Raw genomic sequence first — 13,898 nt, forward strand, 5'->3', positions numbered from 1 at the left:
TCTTTATTGAAATATTAAAATATCAGTGGTTTGGGAGCAACAAAACTAACCAAATGTACCATAAGAGCTGAATGTGTTGGGCTTTGGCAGAATGAGAATGTAATCTTCAGAAGGCCTTAGTATTATCTTGAGATTACTTTCAGTTAGCAAGACAGGCAAGTATTCCTTAGTACTGATAACATCATATTAGAGTATTGTAAACAATTCTGTATCCATTAGGAGCCTGTGTAGTTAATATAGCAGCATACTTTAAAACATTATATGATCATTGCTTTTGGTTGAAGTCAGAACTCCAGCAGATGTATGTTCAAGCTGTCCTGGTCTGTTTACTAATGGAGCACTGTTGTAATGAAGGTGTGATAAATGATTCAGCATCTTCAAATGAGAGGCAGAGAATGGACTCTGTAAAAGGAAGAATAAGGACTTCATCAAAGCTGTGATGATTTGAAATCCAAGTCTGTTCCCTAAACTATTAAATAACATGACACCTTACAGTATTCAAGAAAAAAGTGTTAAACCTTTCTGAGCTGTACTCTAGACTCTCACAAGAAATGATTTTTTTTTCTTGTTAGTCTTAAACTGCATTAATCTAAAAGCAGATGTTATTGATTTGAGGCTGAACTTGACAGATGTATACACAGTTGTTTTCATTTAGAGCTAAATATCATTAATGTAGTAGTGAAACATGAAGTAAAGAGGAGAACCCAATAGCAGCATGTAGTTACTGAGAAGTGATGGACCAAATATTTAATTTTTTAATTACAGTATACTGTACAGGTGGAGTGGTGGCTCTGAGGCTAGGGATCTGCACTGGCAATTGGAAGGTTGCTGGTTCGAATCCCGTAAATGCCAAAAGGGACTCTGCTCTGTTGGGCCCTTGAGCAAGGCCCTTAACCTGCAATTGCTGAGCGCTTTGAGTAGTGAGAAAAGCGCTATATAAATGCAAAGAATTATTATTATTATTATTATTACAGCTACATAGTTTAATATAACTCTGCTTTAAAATATATCTGTATTTATTTTCCCAAACACACAGAGGATTGTAAAGGATTGAATTCTTTACAAAGGTATGACACAAGTGTGATTAATACGAAAAGATCACTGATTAGTGAACTTGTTTCTCATGTGGCTAAAAAAATGTTCAAGACTTGATAGTAAGTGATGGTATAGACAAGTTTACTGTTAGGGCCATTTTCTTATGCCAGGGTAACACTTTCTGAAGTTGAGCAGTTTCAGAACTGCTCAAATGTCAAAAGTATCAGTAGCCGGTCTAGTTTGTAGGAAACCGTTTATGGTGTTGTCAGGTTTGTATATGGAAGTTAGATGTTTATTGTTTTGTGTCTTTCTTCTTCTGTCTTTCTGACATTTCCACCATGTATCGGTAGATGTTGGAGAACAGTGATCACGTCAGCCTTTTCGCTTTTCATTAATCTAATTCCCTTTTAATAGCAAGATGGAGAAAGCAATTTATTTTAAAATGTTTCAAAACGTACACATCCTTCTTTAATTAAGTGTTTCAGTTTCAACATCTGTTTTTTTTTGTGTCATTTTCTAGCTTCTTTTCCTGTTGTTGTTTTATGTAGGAGAATGCAGAACTTACTTGGCATCTATTTATTTTAGATGCCATGTCCATACCCAGTTTTTTTTTGTAACATTTGGAATTCATTAAAATACTATATACACATGGATGTGATCAAATTTAATTTACAAGCAATTCTAGTAATTTCAATGTCAGTTATTCCCAGATAGGTAAATTATCTATGAACATTTAATAGATTACACCAAAGGAATGCAATTTAAGAGAACTTTACAAATTCATCACGTATACAATAATATCAAAAGCACAGAGCTAAAATACAGTGTATATTCTTAATTTGTAGATAGCATTGCAAAACCACTTAAGCTTTCCGTCAATCATTTACAGGATTTTCACTGAAATGAAATCAGTATTATTCAAACTGGATTTTCTTTATTACAGTGCATGATAAAAACAGTTTAGATAGTCATGTATCCGGTTCAGAATTACACAAATAAAACTTAAAACATTTCTTTAAAAACACCTTTTATTCTTGAACTTGGGGTCTTTTAAGACAAAAGCCAAACTTAATCATTTTTCAAAGGAATTCATTTATGTCTTCCTGAAATTAAAAGAATTCAAAGGCATCCTGTAGACAACTGTTCTGCTACAGAGACGGGGCACTCCAAAGAGGTAAGCAACACAGAGGGGTAAAGGCCAACTGCATCATGCAATCAATCACTTATAAAGGTTTTTACTACCATGAAATATGAGACTTGTGCAAAGCTGTAGCTGGTCCTGCACGTGTTAAACTGATAACTGTGTGACAGTGTGTTTTCTGTGTTACTGAAATGGTTCTGGAAAGTGAAGGAGCAGCCTGATATGTGACAAGATGTATCAAGTTAAATTAACCTATAGCTATCCACTGCACATAAGCTGAAAATATTGATATTCATTGTTAACTGTCTATCTCTTCAGCTTTATTTAGAGTGTTCTTTATGTTAAAAACAAATCAGAGTATACAGCAGAGTAAAGCAACATCTGACTATTTTGATGTGAAAGCCTTCCTGTTCCAGAGTTGTAAGATCAGGCCAAGTATCCAGCAATTCTAAGTAAATAACCTACCCCACTGACAAGTCATCAGAGCAGGTTACAGTAAAATGCTCCCCAAAAGGTCTGCAACAATTTCACCATACCATTACCATTCTTGTTGCAAGCAACAAGAAGGAGTTTATGAGGGCACTGGATGACACAACATGCGCCTTCTCATTTGGCAACAGGAAACTGGGCAAAAGCAAGTTTCTTTCACAGATTTTTATTATTAAGCACAATGGTCCTACTATTATATTCTGCCTGGGAAATCAGCTCTCACTTGACTTTTTCCCTGTTGAAACTGATATATTTATTTTTCAAGACTTAATACAAGGCTTTGGTCCTCAAATGCAATAGTGCCATAATCATACTTGAATGTGTAGGGCATTGATAACATACACTGTGGGTGACATTTATAGAAATGTCAAAATGCCACTATTATGTAATTTGAATCACTTCTCGTTAGATTCCTTGAGACACTATTCCTATATTGCTTTTTATTTTAATTTAATTTTTTTGTTTTTGTTTTTGTTCTTTATTTCGCCTTATACAATTTCTTGTATTAGGAATTTGGTAGTTTTTGCATACCCCTTGGGGTCAGAGTGCAGGGTCAGCCATTGTACAGCGCCCCTGGAGTAATTACAGGTTAAGGGCCTTGCTCAAGGGCCCAGCAGAGCAGTGGCCTTTTTGGCAGTGACGGGGATTCGAACCGGCAACCTTTGGGATACCAGCGCAGATCCTTAGCCTCAGAGCCACCACTCCGCAAAGTTGCCATAGGCTACAACGGAGTTGCCATTTCTTTACTTTTATAGTATCCTCTATTGGTCACTACACAATAACAACATTTACCATAGAGAATTACGGTAATTCTGTAAAGGCATAAAGATTTGATTTTCTGAACAAAAACTGTTTTTTAAGAATTTCATTGGTATATTAATCCACCATTAATCTGTGTGCCTATCTGGGTGTCTGTTTAGGTGTCTTCTAAAACCAATAAGTGAATGTGGATAATTTATTTACTGCTGCATATAAGAGAGATTTAGTTTTAGATGGAAGTTAAAATATTGCTAATTTTTTTTTACGAAATTGAAAAGAACACTGTCTCGATGCATGCTCAATAATCCAGGTAAGGAAATTCTAGAAAGTTGATTCAATTGATCTGGACATAGTTCTTTTCCAGGAAGATACGTTACATCTCAGTTGACTGCAGGTTTCTCCAACCTTATAAACAGTACCTTTGCATAATGACCGAAACTAGCACCATTGACTAACAATGGGCTGTGTGATCAATGATATGCAAATTGTCCATTGATCAATGGCCATGAGTACCATTCACAGAGAGTAGTGGAATAAATGAGACATTTTCTTAAGGCTTTCTTTTTATTTTGCTTATGTTTCTCTGAATATTGGATAATTCCTGGCTATTAGACTTATATTAAGGTACTGCAACTGAACTACATTCTTATGGATCAGAATAATATGATTTATTGATGAAAACAATTTTTATATAAATAATAATGGCTTACATACTGTATATCAACCTAAAAGATAGGGTGCAAAGCAGACAAGACAGACAAACATATAATGATTTTAAAGGTTCTCTGGAGTTTCTTGATTTTATATCAGCTTTTTCATTTTTCAGTTATTCATGTTTGTTACCTAGAGAACAACTGAGCAGGTGAAAGCAAGTTTTTGTCTGGCTGCGGACTAGCTGTTTATCTTTCTGTATTATCTTGGCAGAGATAAAACTGCTTCATATTAGCAAGTCTTTGTGAGATCTCTGTTGCTGTGTAAACAGGTGTTATCATTGTTCCATATTCAAGTGAAACATTTTCCTTGTGGTTGAATGCATTTGTTGTCTTTGCTATATGACCCTTTGTCTGTGTTTGAAGTATGGCATAGTCTTCCTCAGCTAGCACTGGGTGTTAGTATTCTTGCTGTCCTCCACAATTTCATAGGGATAATCATTAATCTTTCTGACACAGCAATTTAGGCAGTGATATTTTCTTCTTGAAGTAAATCTTCTATACTCTGATATAGGGCCAAAGGTTAGAAGAGTTAAGATTAAAGTGGTGCTTTCCCTAGGATATTTAGAAAGATTTCAGAGATTATCCATTACCAAAAGTTCTAAGGAAAGGAAGCTTACATGACACAATGAGCTTATAAGCACCAATGAAAGTAAAGAGATGCATGAAATTTGTCTTTAAGGGAAGGTAAACTTTCTACTGATTGCATCAGAGTCCTATTCCTACTACAAATCAATGTCTGCTTGTACTTCACATAGAGTGTATCCATCAAAGTAGACAAGAGTTCAGCTTGCTTGGTAAAAGCGTGATATGAATGATTTTTCCAATCATCTCTTAGTCTAGCAAAGTCTGCAGATATCTCAGTTCATCTTTGATTAATACCTCTGTTTATCTGAGGAAGGTCAAAAACCAAATTGACCAAATGTTGACTAATGGTAGAGCTTCAGAATAGTTCATCCACTCAAATTAATGTCTTTTTGGAACACAACTGGAAGTGGACAGCCAATATTTTTTTTTATCTTTGTCTGAAACAATGGCCAATGCTTACTGTTCTATAATACAAACACATTAAATACCTTTTTACAATTATTATATCTACTGATTTATTAGTTGCTGCATTGAATGCCTGCCTGAGCAGTGGTATGAACCTGATTTTTTATACACACAGACAACATAGCAATTATGATCTCATTCTCATTTTTGATTAGAAATTAATCTCATTAATTTGGCATCAAACCTTCATCAACTACAATTAATCAAATCAAATTTAAAAATTGCACCAAAAACTGTTGCACAGTTGTGGTGTGAAAATTTCACCTCAGTTTCCTCAACCTCCTTTCCATCTAAGCAATACACCATTTGTGAGCCAACAGGCAATGTTTGGTCTGTTTTCAGCATTAAAATGTTTAGGGGTAATAAGACAAATAATTGAATCTTTGTTATATGATGCTGTTTTTCATTTTGATAAAGGGGAAAAAGCCACGTAATTGTGAATTAACATGTTCAATCAGGATATCTCAGCAAACTCTCCTCTGTCAAAACTCCTCTCACTAGCTCTTTTTAAATGAAGGAATACTGCTACCATTAGACAGTTGCTATTAATGGAATTTTAAACTCCTCATCTGAAAACAGGAGAAATATGTTCCACAATAGCAATGAATTCTTACAACAAATCACATCGCCCCATCTAAACTCCTATTTAACACAGTGTTAGTGCTTTGCTCCTGCTTACATTAAATGTACACTTCATGGAATGGTTGTTTAAATAAAACAAACAATTGTTGAAGTCATAAACTTTGGCTTTTCTCTTTTTGTTTAATTTATAAGTTTTATTAATCTGAATTTTTAAAATGTGTTGACAATCTGATTTATTAACTTTATATAACATTTGAAAAGATTATACATTTTACGTAATATTCAGAGCCAGAGAACAGATTTTCATGTGAACTATTCAGTAAGAATAGAAGTGTAGTGTAAGAGTGAAAATTCTGGTATTTCACTCTAAACAAGGTTGGGGTGTTGTCAATGACACACTTTCTGAATTTTAATCTAAAAGCATTAGATAACCATGTTATTGATTTGTCCACTCATTAGAATGCAGAGAAGAAATGCAGAAATGAAAACTGCTGAGTCAGTGTACTAATATTGCTTTTGCATGTTGCCCAACAGGGAAGACAGCATCTCAAAGAGTGAGTTTAATATGTGCTTAAGTATGCATAAATTCGTAATTTTATAATGTAAGACAAAGGTGAAAAAAATAATAGCAATTATAATCACAACATTTTCAAAAGAGACTTTTATTTTGTGTGAAGTTATACATAGCACAATATGCTTTTAATGCAGTAGATATATATTATTATTAGTTGATTTATTAGTAGTTGGCATAATTTAACTTTTAAAAACACTCAAGAAATACAGAAGTATTTTAATAAACAACAAGAGCAGCAATCCCTCCTCAAACAGACACCAAAAAAGAAGAAAATACATGCCTACAAGTGTGTAATCATTCTTAATTTTAATTGCCTTCATGCTGAAAACCATTCCAAAGCAGTTAAAAAAGGAAGACGAAGAAGAAAATATTATTGTAGAACCTACAGAATACATTAAAGAACAATATAATTGATTTTGGATGCTATAGTAAACTGAAATAAGCCACTCTGGAGAAAAAAAAATACCCTGTTCTTTTATGAGTACATTCGTGCTGCTACATGTTGATCACACATTTCTGTTATCATTGCTGTCTTAAATATTCAACCTTCGCCTTAATTTAAAATATGTTAAGCAAGCATAAGCAGTTTTCTGTCAGGCACCACTGCTAGGCAAAGGCAACCTACAAGTGACTTCCTTCTCCTGATTTCCCTTAGCATAAAAGCATGTGAGTTGTCTCAAGCACCCGATCTGTAAGCCTAAGTCAGTAAAACTCAAATCCTTACAAGAGAAACAGACCAAAAATTATTATGTTTAAAATTTGCAGTCACCTGAAGATATTTTGTTTGTATATTTGAAATAGCTCCAGACTTTTTCTCCTAGCCCTGTCATTAATGTTTCATATTTTTCATTGCACTGCCATTTCTAGTCTCTGCATTACTGTTTTTTAGTGCTTGTCCCCTTAATCAATGATACTTTGCCTATTTATCTTATCTTTTAATCATGCATACTCTTTTTTATTACTTTTATTATTATTATTATTATTATTATTATTATTATTATTGTTATTATTAGTTCTGCAAAACTGATCATGTGCCTTGGGAAAGTTATATTTCAATGAAATAATTTATGCTGTTTATGCTAAACATGCTGATGTACTCTAGATGTACTGTAGCTATGCCAGTAGTCAAGAATGAGACCACTCATTGGAAACCAACAGAAGGTGGTTACCAGAAGGAAATTAGCTACATAAAAAACTGCTGCTACATTCCTATTGTCCTCAGGTGCAGTAGCCATCACCTACAATTCAATTGAACCTTTTGAAAAAAAAGCCACATTGAAGGTTTTTACCAATAGTATTTTTAACAGAGACAATTTATGGTCGGAATTTATGAGTGAAAGTTAAGTCAGAATTTAAGTTGGACACTGTTACATGAGAAGTTGGAATGGAGTATCATCAAGACTTAGGCAACCTTTAAAAAGTATCTGGATGAGATACGGGGACATCTTAGCTATTAGTTACACAAATGAGCTTAATGAACTGAATGGTCTTCTCTCATTTGTCAAATTGCTTATGTTTTTATGGGTCTTTGGAATTTGAATTCATGAAATGTTCTTAAAGAATTGGAGAAATGTGAATGCTGATGCACTTTCTTAATCTGAAATCCCCATAAGAATAATAGGGATATGTTAATTTTTTCTGTAATTTATTATATACTGATGGTATAATTAAATTTGTTGATATTATTTGGTAATATTTTTATTATAACACATATTTAAATCTAGAGTGAAGATTTGGGAAGAGATAGAGTTATATCCTAATTTTGTTTTCATCAGAGTGTTATTCCAAACAGAAAAGACTACATTAAATCATTATTTTTTAATAAATTATCACAAAAAACATTATACCCCTAGAAATATACAATACAAATACAAAAAGCACTTTCTTTTTTAATAACATTGCTAACTTTACCCATATCTATGGGATTCATTCCTTAAAAAAATGCTCCTTGGATCCTTAAGTTAATCATTATTGAATCTTCTAATATGGTGTTTTGGATACTTGTATAGAAATTCTACAGACTAAGGACTTTTTCCAAAAAATGGATAATGCACTTTTAAAGATTTTTCTTTTAAAGTTTTTGTTCAGTCAGTCTGTTTTTCATACGTTATGTTTAGTTTATTATGTTTTATTGTCAACTTATTTTGCATTAAACACCAGCACCTTGCTGTCTGTACATACAGTATATATACAGGATGTAGATACAGTATATACTGTACATTGGTATATTATCTATATTTTCATTCTTGCTTATTCAGACTTTACCTTATGTTTATTTACGTGTCAGCTGGAATTTTACTTTTAAGTATTTTTATAATGTAAAAACAGAAAGAAATATTGAGATAATATGCATTGCTAGAAAGCTCTCACTGTGCACATTTAACAAAAGTTATGATTTTTATTAAAATGTTACCTTATTTACTGTTGTATTATTTTTGTTTACTATGTGTTTTATTTTTTCAAATATTGTATTGCTCTTATAGAAGTGCATACCATAATAACATAAAAAATAGAAAGAAGTACCTATACCCCTTCTTCACCAATACCCCTTCTTCACCTTGCATCTCCAGCTCTTTATTCATCATTCTGTGTTTGCCACCTTCAAGTCATTGTCTAGACTATAAGCTGGCTCATTTCCCCACTCATGAAGTTACTACTAAAGGTGACACTGATAAAGATAAGTGTTTAATTTCTAGGAGTGTAGCCACATTTCATTTTTTCTAATAAAAAGCCCCTTCAGTTCAAATGTACTTCTACACACTCAGTCTCTCTGTCTTTTTCTCACTAGTTTTTCTCTCTTCACAAACAGCTGACCGTTACGTTTCCTTTCAGAACACGTCTATTGCATGATGTGGCCTCCTCAGTTAAATACTTATTCAAAGTAATCTTTATTGTCATCAAGTACACAGAGAGACGGAATAATGAAGCTCACTAATTACAGTGTACATAGAGTGCAAATAATACATTGTACACAAATAGACAAAACCATGTAACACACTACTATATTTAAATAAGCAATGTACCAGTACATTTAACTGACACAATTACAGAGTTCCTAAACTGGAGTGAGAGATTGTGATCTAAGATGTTAGGGTAAGATGGAAGATTATAGGGGTGTTGAGGAGTCTGACAGCGTGGAGATAAAGCTATCTCATAAACTTGTCGGATTTGGCTCTGATCCTGTAGTATCTTTTTCCAGATGGAAAAAGAATGAAGAATCCATGAGAAGTGTGAGAAAGGTCCTGCACAATGAATAGTGATTGGAGAAGTATCTTCCAGAGAATGGAGGGGCGCCCTGATAATATTCTCCTCTGACCTCATTATTCCATGAAGGCTCTTGCAGTCAGACATGTTACAATTTCCGTACAAGACCATAATGCAGCTGGTAAGAACACTCTCAATGATGCCTCTGTAAAACATGGTGACAATGGGAGATACAGTAAGAGGCTTGTTCACTTTCGGCAGTCTCTTTTTAGTTAAGGAAGTGATATTTTTAGTTTGTTTGAGATCCTTGGTTATGGCACACTAAGGAACCTGACATTCTTTATGATCTCCACAATGGAGCCATTGATGCAGACAGGAATATTTTCTGGGCAGTTTTTTTTTTCCTGAAGTAAACAATTAATTAATATTATCAATTATGAGGGGTAGTTTGTTTTCTCTGCACCAAATGGCCAGGTGTTCTACCTCCTCACTATACGTTGACTCATCATCCCTGCTTATCAATCCTAGCACAGTTGTGTCATCAGCAAACTTGATGATGTAATTAGAGCTGTGTATGGCTGTGCATCCATGAGTCAGCAAAGTGAAGAGCAGAGGACTAAACACACAGCCCTGAGGAGCTATGGGACTCACCTTGATGGTGTTTGAAGTGTTGTAGCCAGTCCAAACTGACTAAGACATCTCTGTCAGGGAATCTGAAATCCGGTTACATAGTGAGGTGTTCAGCCCAAACCCACTCAGTTTTACAATCAGCTTCTGGGGAACAATTGTGTTAAATGCTGAACTACAACATTCAGACATATGTACCTCTCTTGTACAGGTGTGTTAGGGACAGGTGGAAAGCAGAAGATATAGCATCCTCAGCAGACCTGTTGATTGGATATGCAAATTGCTGAAAATCCAGAGACCTAGGAAACTGGCACAGAAACTATAGTCTTCCTTTCTTTGCCATGTTGTAACAGCCGACCCACTTGTCCAGAACGGTAGCTACATGACCAAGACCCGTGGCCTGGCAAACTGAGGGAACGTTAGACCAGACAAGCCTATCAGTTCCAAATCACTTCCCCAGTCGATGATCAAACAAGCAAAAAAGCAAGCAGTATGTGAAATAATAAAGTGAATATATATTGATAAAAAGAAATGAAACAAGCTCCAAACAATGTACAGTATATATATCACACCCCAACCAGCCCCAACTTAACACACAACCCCAAAAGTAACCAGTGGAAAATAATAACAAAAGATGCAGCAAAAAATATACAAACAAACTGAACATGAAACACATACGACACATGGAGAACATGAAACACACATAAAAGTCCAAAAGAGTAAATGGAAGAAGAGTAATGAGAGTGAACCTTGTCCGGCTGATAAGTGTCCCCCAGTAAATAACATACGGATGAAAATGTTTGTTTGCTCTTTCCCCAAATAACAAAAAACAGTCTCACCGTGCTGTCCTTGGTGTGTTGGTATGATCCTGAACCTTGGGGTTTGTGTAGTGATGGTGAAGCAGTTGAATGTTTGGCATCGAAAGCAGCAAGCATGAAAAGGGTGTAAATTCCGTATCGCCATCTTTCTTTGGTTTCCATTGAAGTGTCCGAGATGTAACTGATCCCCCTTTTCTTTTCGTCCTCTTGTTTATATAGCAATGGCCCGGGTAAAATTGATGTGATTGACAAGGACAATTACCTAGAGGGGTCACGGCTCTACAGCATTCTCGTTCTCCTTTTGTTTCCAGGAGAAAAACATTTAAACAAACACACAATAGACTCTATAAATGAGACAAAGCTATAAAAGGCGCGACTCAGCGCAGAGCACATTTAAGAAGTCCTCATTCATGTAACACTGCTACAATGTGACTACTTAGCAGTCTTTTAATGCAGTCCATTATCTAGGTTAAATGGGTAAGGTCCCATGCCATGTTGCCTTTTGTGCTTCAATTTGTAAATTCTTTGTCCCACAAGGCTTATACTAACACTTTAAAAAACCTATCCTGAAGCTTTTCAGAAAGGTCTTTGTGACTTGTGAACCTTTCATTATCTAGAACACTATTAATGTTAACAACTGTTGGAATGAAAACAGTCAGAATACCAATAAACTTTTTTACAAATAATATGCTGTTGTGCATGAAGATGATTTGCTATTATGGGTAAAGAATAGCTTCCACAGACTGCTGCAAACTTCAGTAAATTTGAGTTTTTTGTTAAAGTGGGACACCAGCAGTAATTCAATGAACACCATTTCATTTTCTTGTTTATACTCCATGCCAAATATTTTGGTCTCCAAAATGTATAGGATCTACTAGATATTGCCGAATTAACATAGACTCGCCAAGAGCTATACCTTGTAATGCTGAGACCAAGAACTTCAGATTAACTTAAATGAATTTAATTTATTTGTTGCAAAGCATTCACATGTTGTCTAAATCTTGCGTAAGAGAAAATGTGTGTTTCATTCACCTGTTGTTGTCTATGTGAATATCTACACTTTAGGATACTCTGCACTGTTTTTTGGATCAAAGTTTTTGTACTTGTACACTAGCACAATAAGAAAAACATCGAAAATATCTTCTCTCCTCCTATTATATGGTAACAAGCCTAATATATATAATGTGTGGCTTTGTTTCATATTAAAGTGGTTTGGTTTACACCCCAATGTCTTAACCACCAGACCATGCTGACTAATAACATTGTTGTGGCCAAGGTTTATTGTTGTTAATACAGTGTTTAGTTGGGCATGAATTATCCTTGAACAAACATTTACTTGAAGTACTTCTTAAAAGAAACAGACACTGAATAGATGTTAAGTTCTGCCTTATTTAAGAACTCATATCTATAGCTATGGGAATAGCTTGGCATTGTATGTCAGTGTTTAATTTATTGTTCTTTTTAAGTTGGTTTAAAGTTCTTTATTGCCAATCTGAAGAACTGACACATACTGAACACAATAAATTGATGATTTATTATTACATTTAAGCAACACATTCTGAAAGCAACTTTACATATTTAAACTTTTTCTTATTACTATTGTCCCACTTCATTACTGCTGTCAAATGCATAGAAAGCTAGCTGTCATTAAATTACAATGAAATCTACAAGGTTGTGGTTTCAAACTCACTTCCTTAGATTTTAAACCACACAAATGTCATTTCCTATATAAATTGCCTAATAAATATAGTGTACACAGCAAAAAATACCCAGTGACTATAGGGCAGCCGGAATTTTTTAGAACCCAAAAACTGAGAGTGCACAGTACCTTTTAGATTTGGAGGACCCCGTGGAAGTAGCATAAAGGCTTCAAACTCTGGTAGAGCATCACTTTCTGCATTAGATACTATGGGTGGGACATTGCTTCGTCCAATGTGAGATGGTGGTGGTGGCTTCTGCCTTTCAGTCATGATTTGTTCACTTAGTTTTGTAATCTGTTTATAAAGACAGAAAGAGAGATGTGCACATAAAAGTCAAAATGTAATACTTTGGTACATGACATTTGTAGTCAATTTACATTTAACTTAATTTATATTTATATATCATGTTATCTTTCAGAGTATTCAGAATATACATATTGTGTCGGATAGTCAAGGCCCTTACCTGGCCGGGATGCCTCGATAGTGGAAGGACCAGGGCAGAGAGTTTTTTCAGGACATTATCTCCCCCAGAATGCTAGAGGGCAGCCTTCCTGGGTGGCTGTGGTACCATGGATTCCCACAGGGCACACTGGGAGTTGGAGTTTGGTACAGCCCTGTTGGGTTCCGTGGGGGTTGCCAGGGGGAGCTTCAGAGCCCCACAGTGGACATCCACCACACCTGGGAGTCATCCCAGATAATGCCGATGAATCACCTGAAACACTCCCAGGAGCTGATTAAAAGGAGCCGCCTCACTCCATTCAGAGAGCCAGAGTTGGGAGGAAGTGGACAAAGATTGCCATAAGAGGAGTGGAAGCAGAGAGAGAGAGAGAGAGAGAGAGAGAGAGAGAGAAAGAAGAAGAAGACACTGTGAATTGTACTTTGGTGCATTGTACTGTGCACTGCTCTGAGGAGCGAGAAAAAAGCGTCTCCCCACTGTAAATAAAAGTGTATTGTGTGTTGCACAATATCTGGAATTAAATATTGTATTCTGTAAATGAAATAAAGTTTATTGATAGTTTTGCGAAATGACCCATAATTGTTTGTCATTGGCTTTCACTTCCCTACTTATGTAATTTAAGGTGTTGAGAAAGCACCTCTATATTAAAAGCAATTTTGAAGTGACTCCTTAAGGCCTCATTCACACTTCAAGTACTCCACAGCACACCAGTGAAATACATCCTATCTTCTATTCATGTCTATGTGGAT

At 35.1% G+C, this 13,898-nt stretch overlaps 1 protein-coding gene across 3 annotated transcripts in view; it reads right to left on the bottom strand.

The window, feature by feature from the left end:
* Positions 1–13,898, bottom strand: part of LOC114653566 (coagulation factor XIII A chain-like) — a 252,900-nt gene that overhangs the window by 228,422 nt on the left and 10,580 nt on the right. For all 3 annotated transcript variants that reach the window (XM_051929077.1, XM_051929078.1, XM_028803954.2), the window contains exon 2: positions 12,821–12,986. In XM_051929077.1, the coding sequence (XP_051785037.1) occupies positions 12,821–12,962 (142 nt within the window). In that variant the 5' untranslated portion in view covers positions 12,963–12,986. The remainder of the gene's footprint in view (positions 1–12,820; positions 12,987–13,898) is intronic.

The sequence above is a fragment of the Erpetoichthys calabaricus genome, chromosome 6 (genome assembly GCF_900747795.2).
Source record: "Erpetoichthys calabaricus chromosome 6, fErpCal1.3, whole genome shotgun sequence".
Taxonomy (NCBI): Eukaryota; Metazoa; Chordata; class Cladistia; order Polypteriformes; family Polypteridae; genus Erpetoichthys; species Erpetoichthys calabaricus.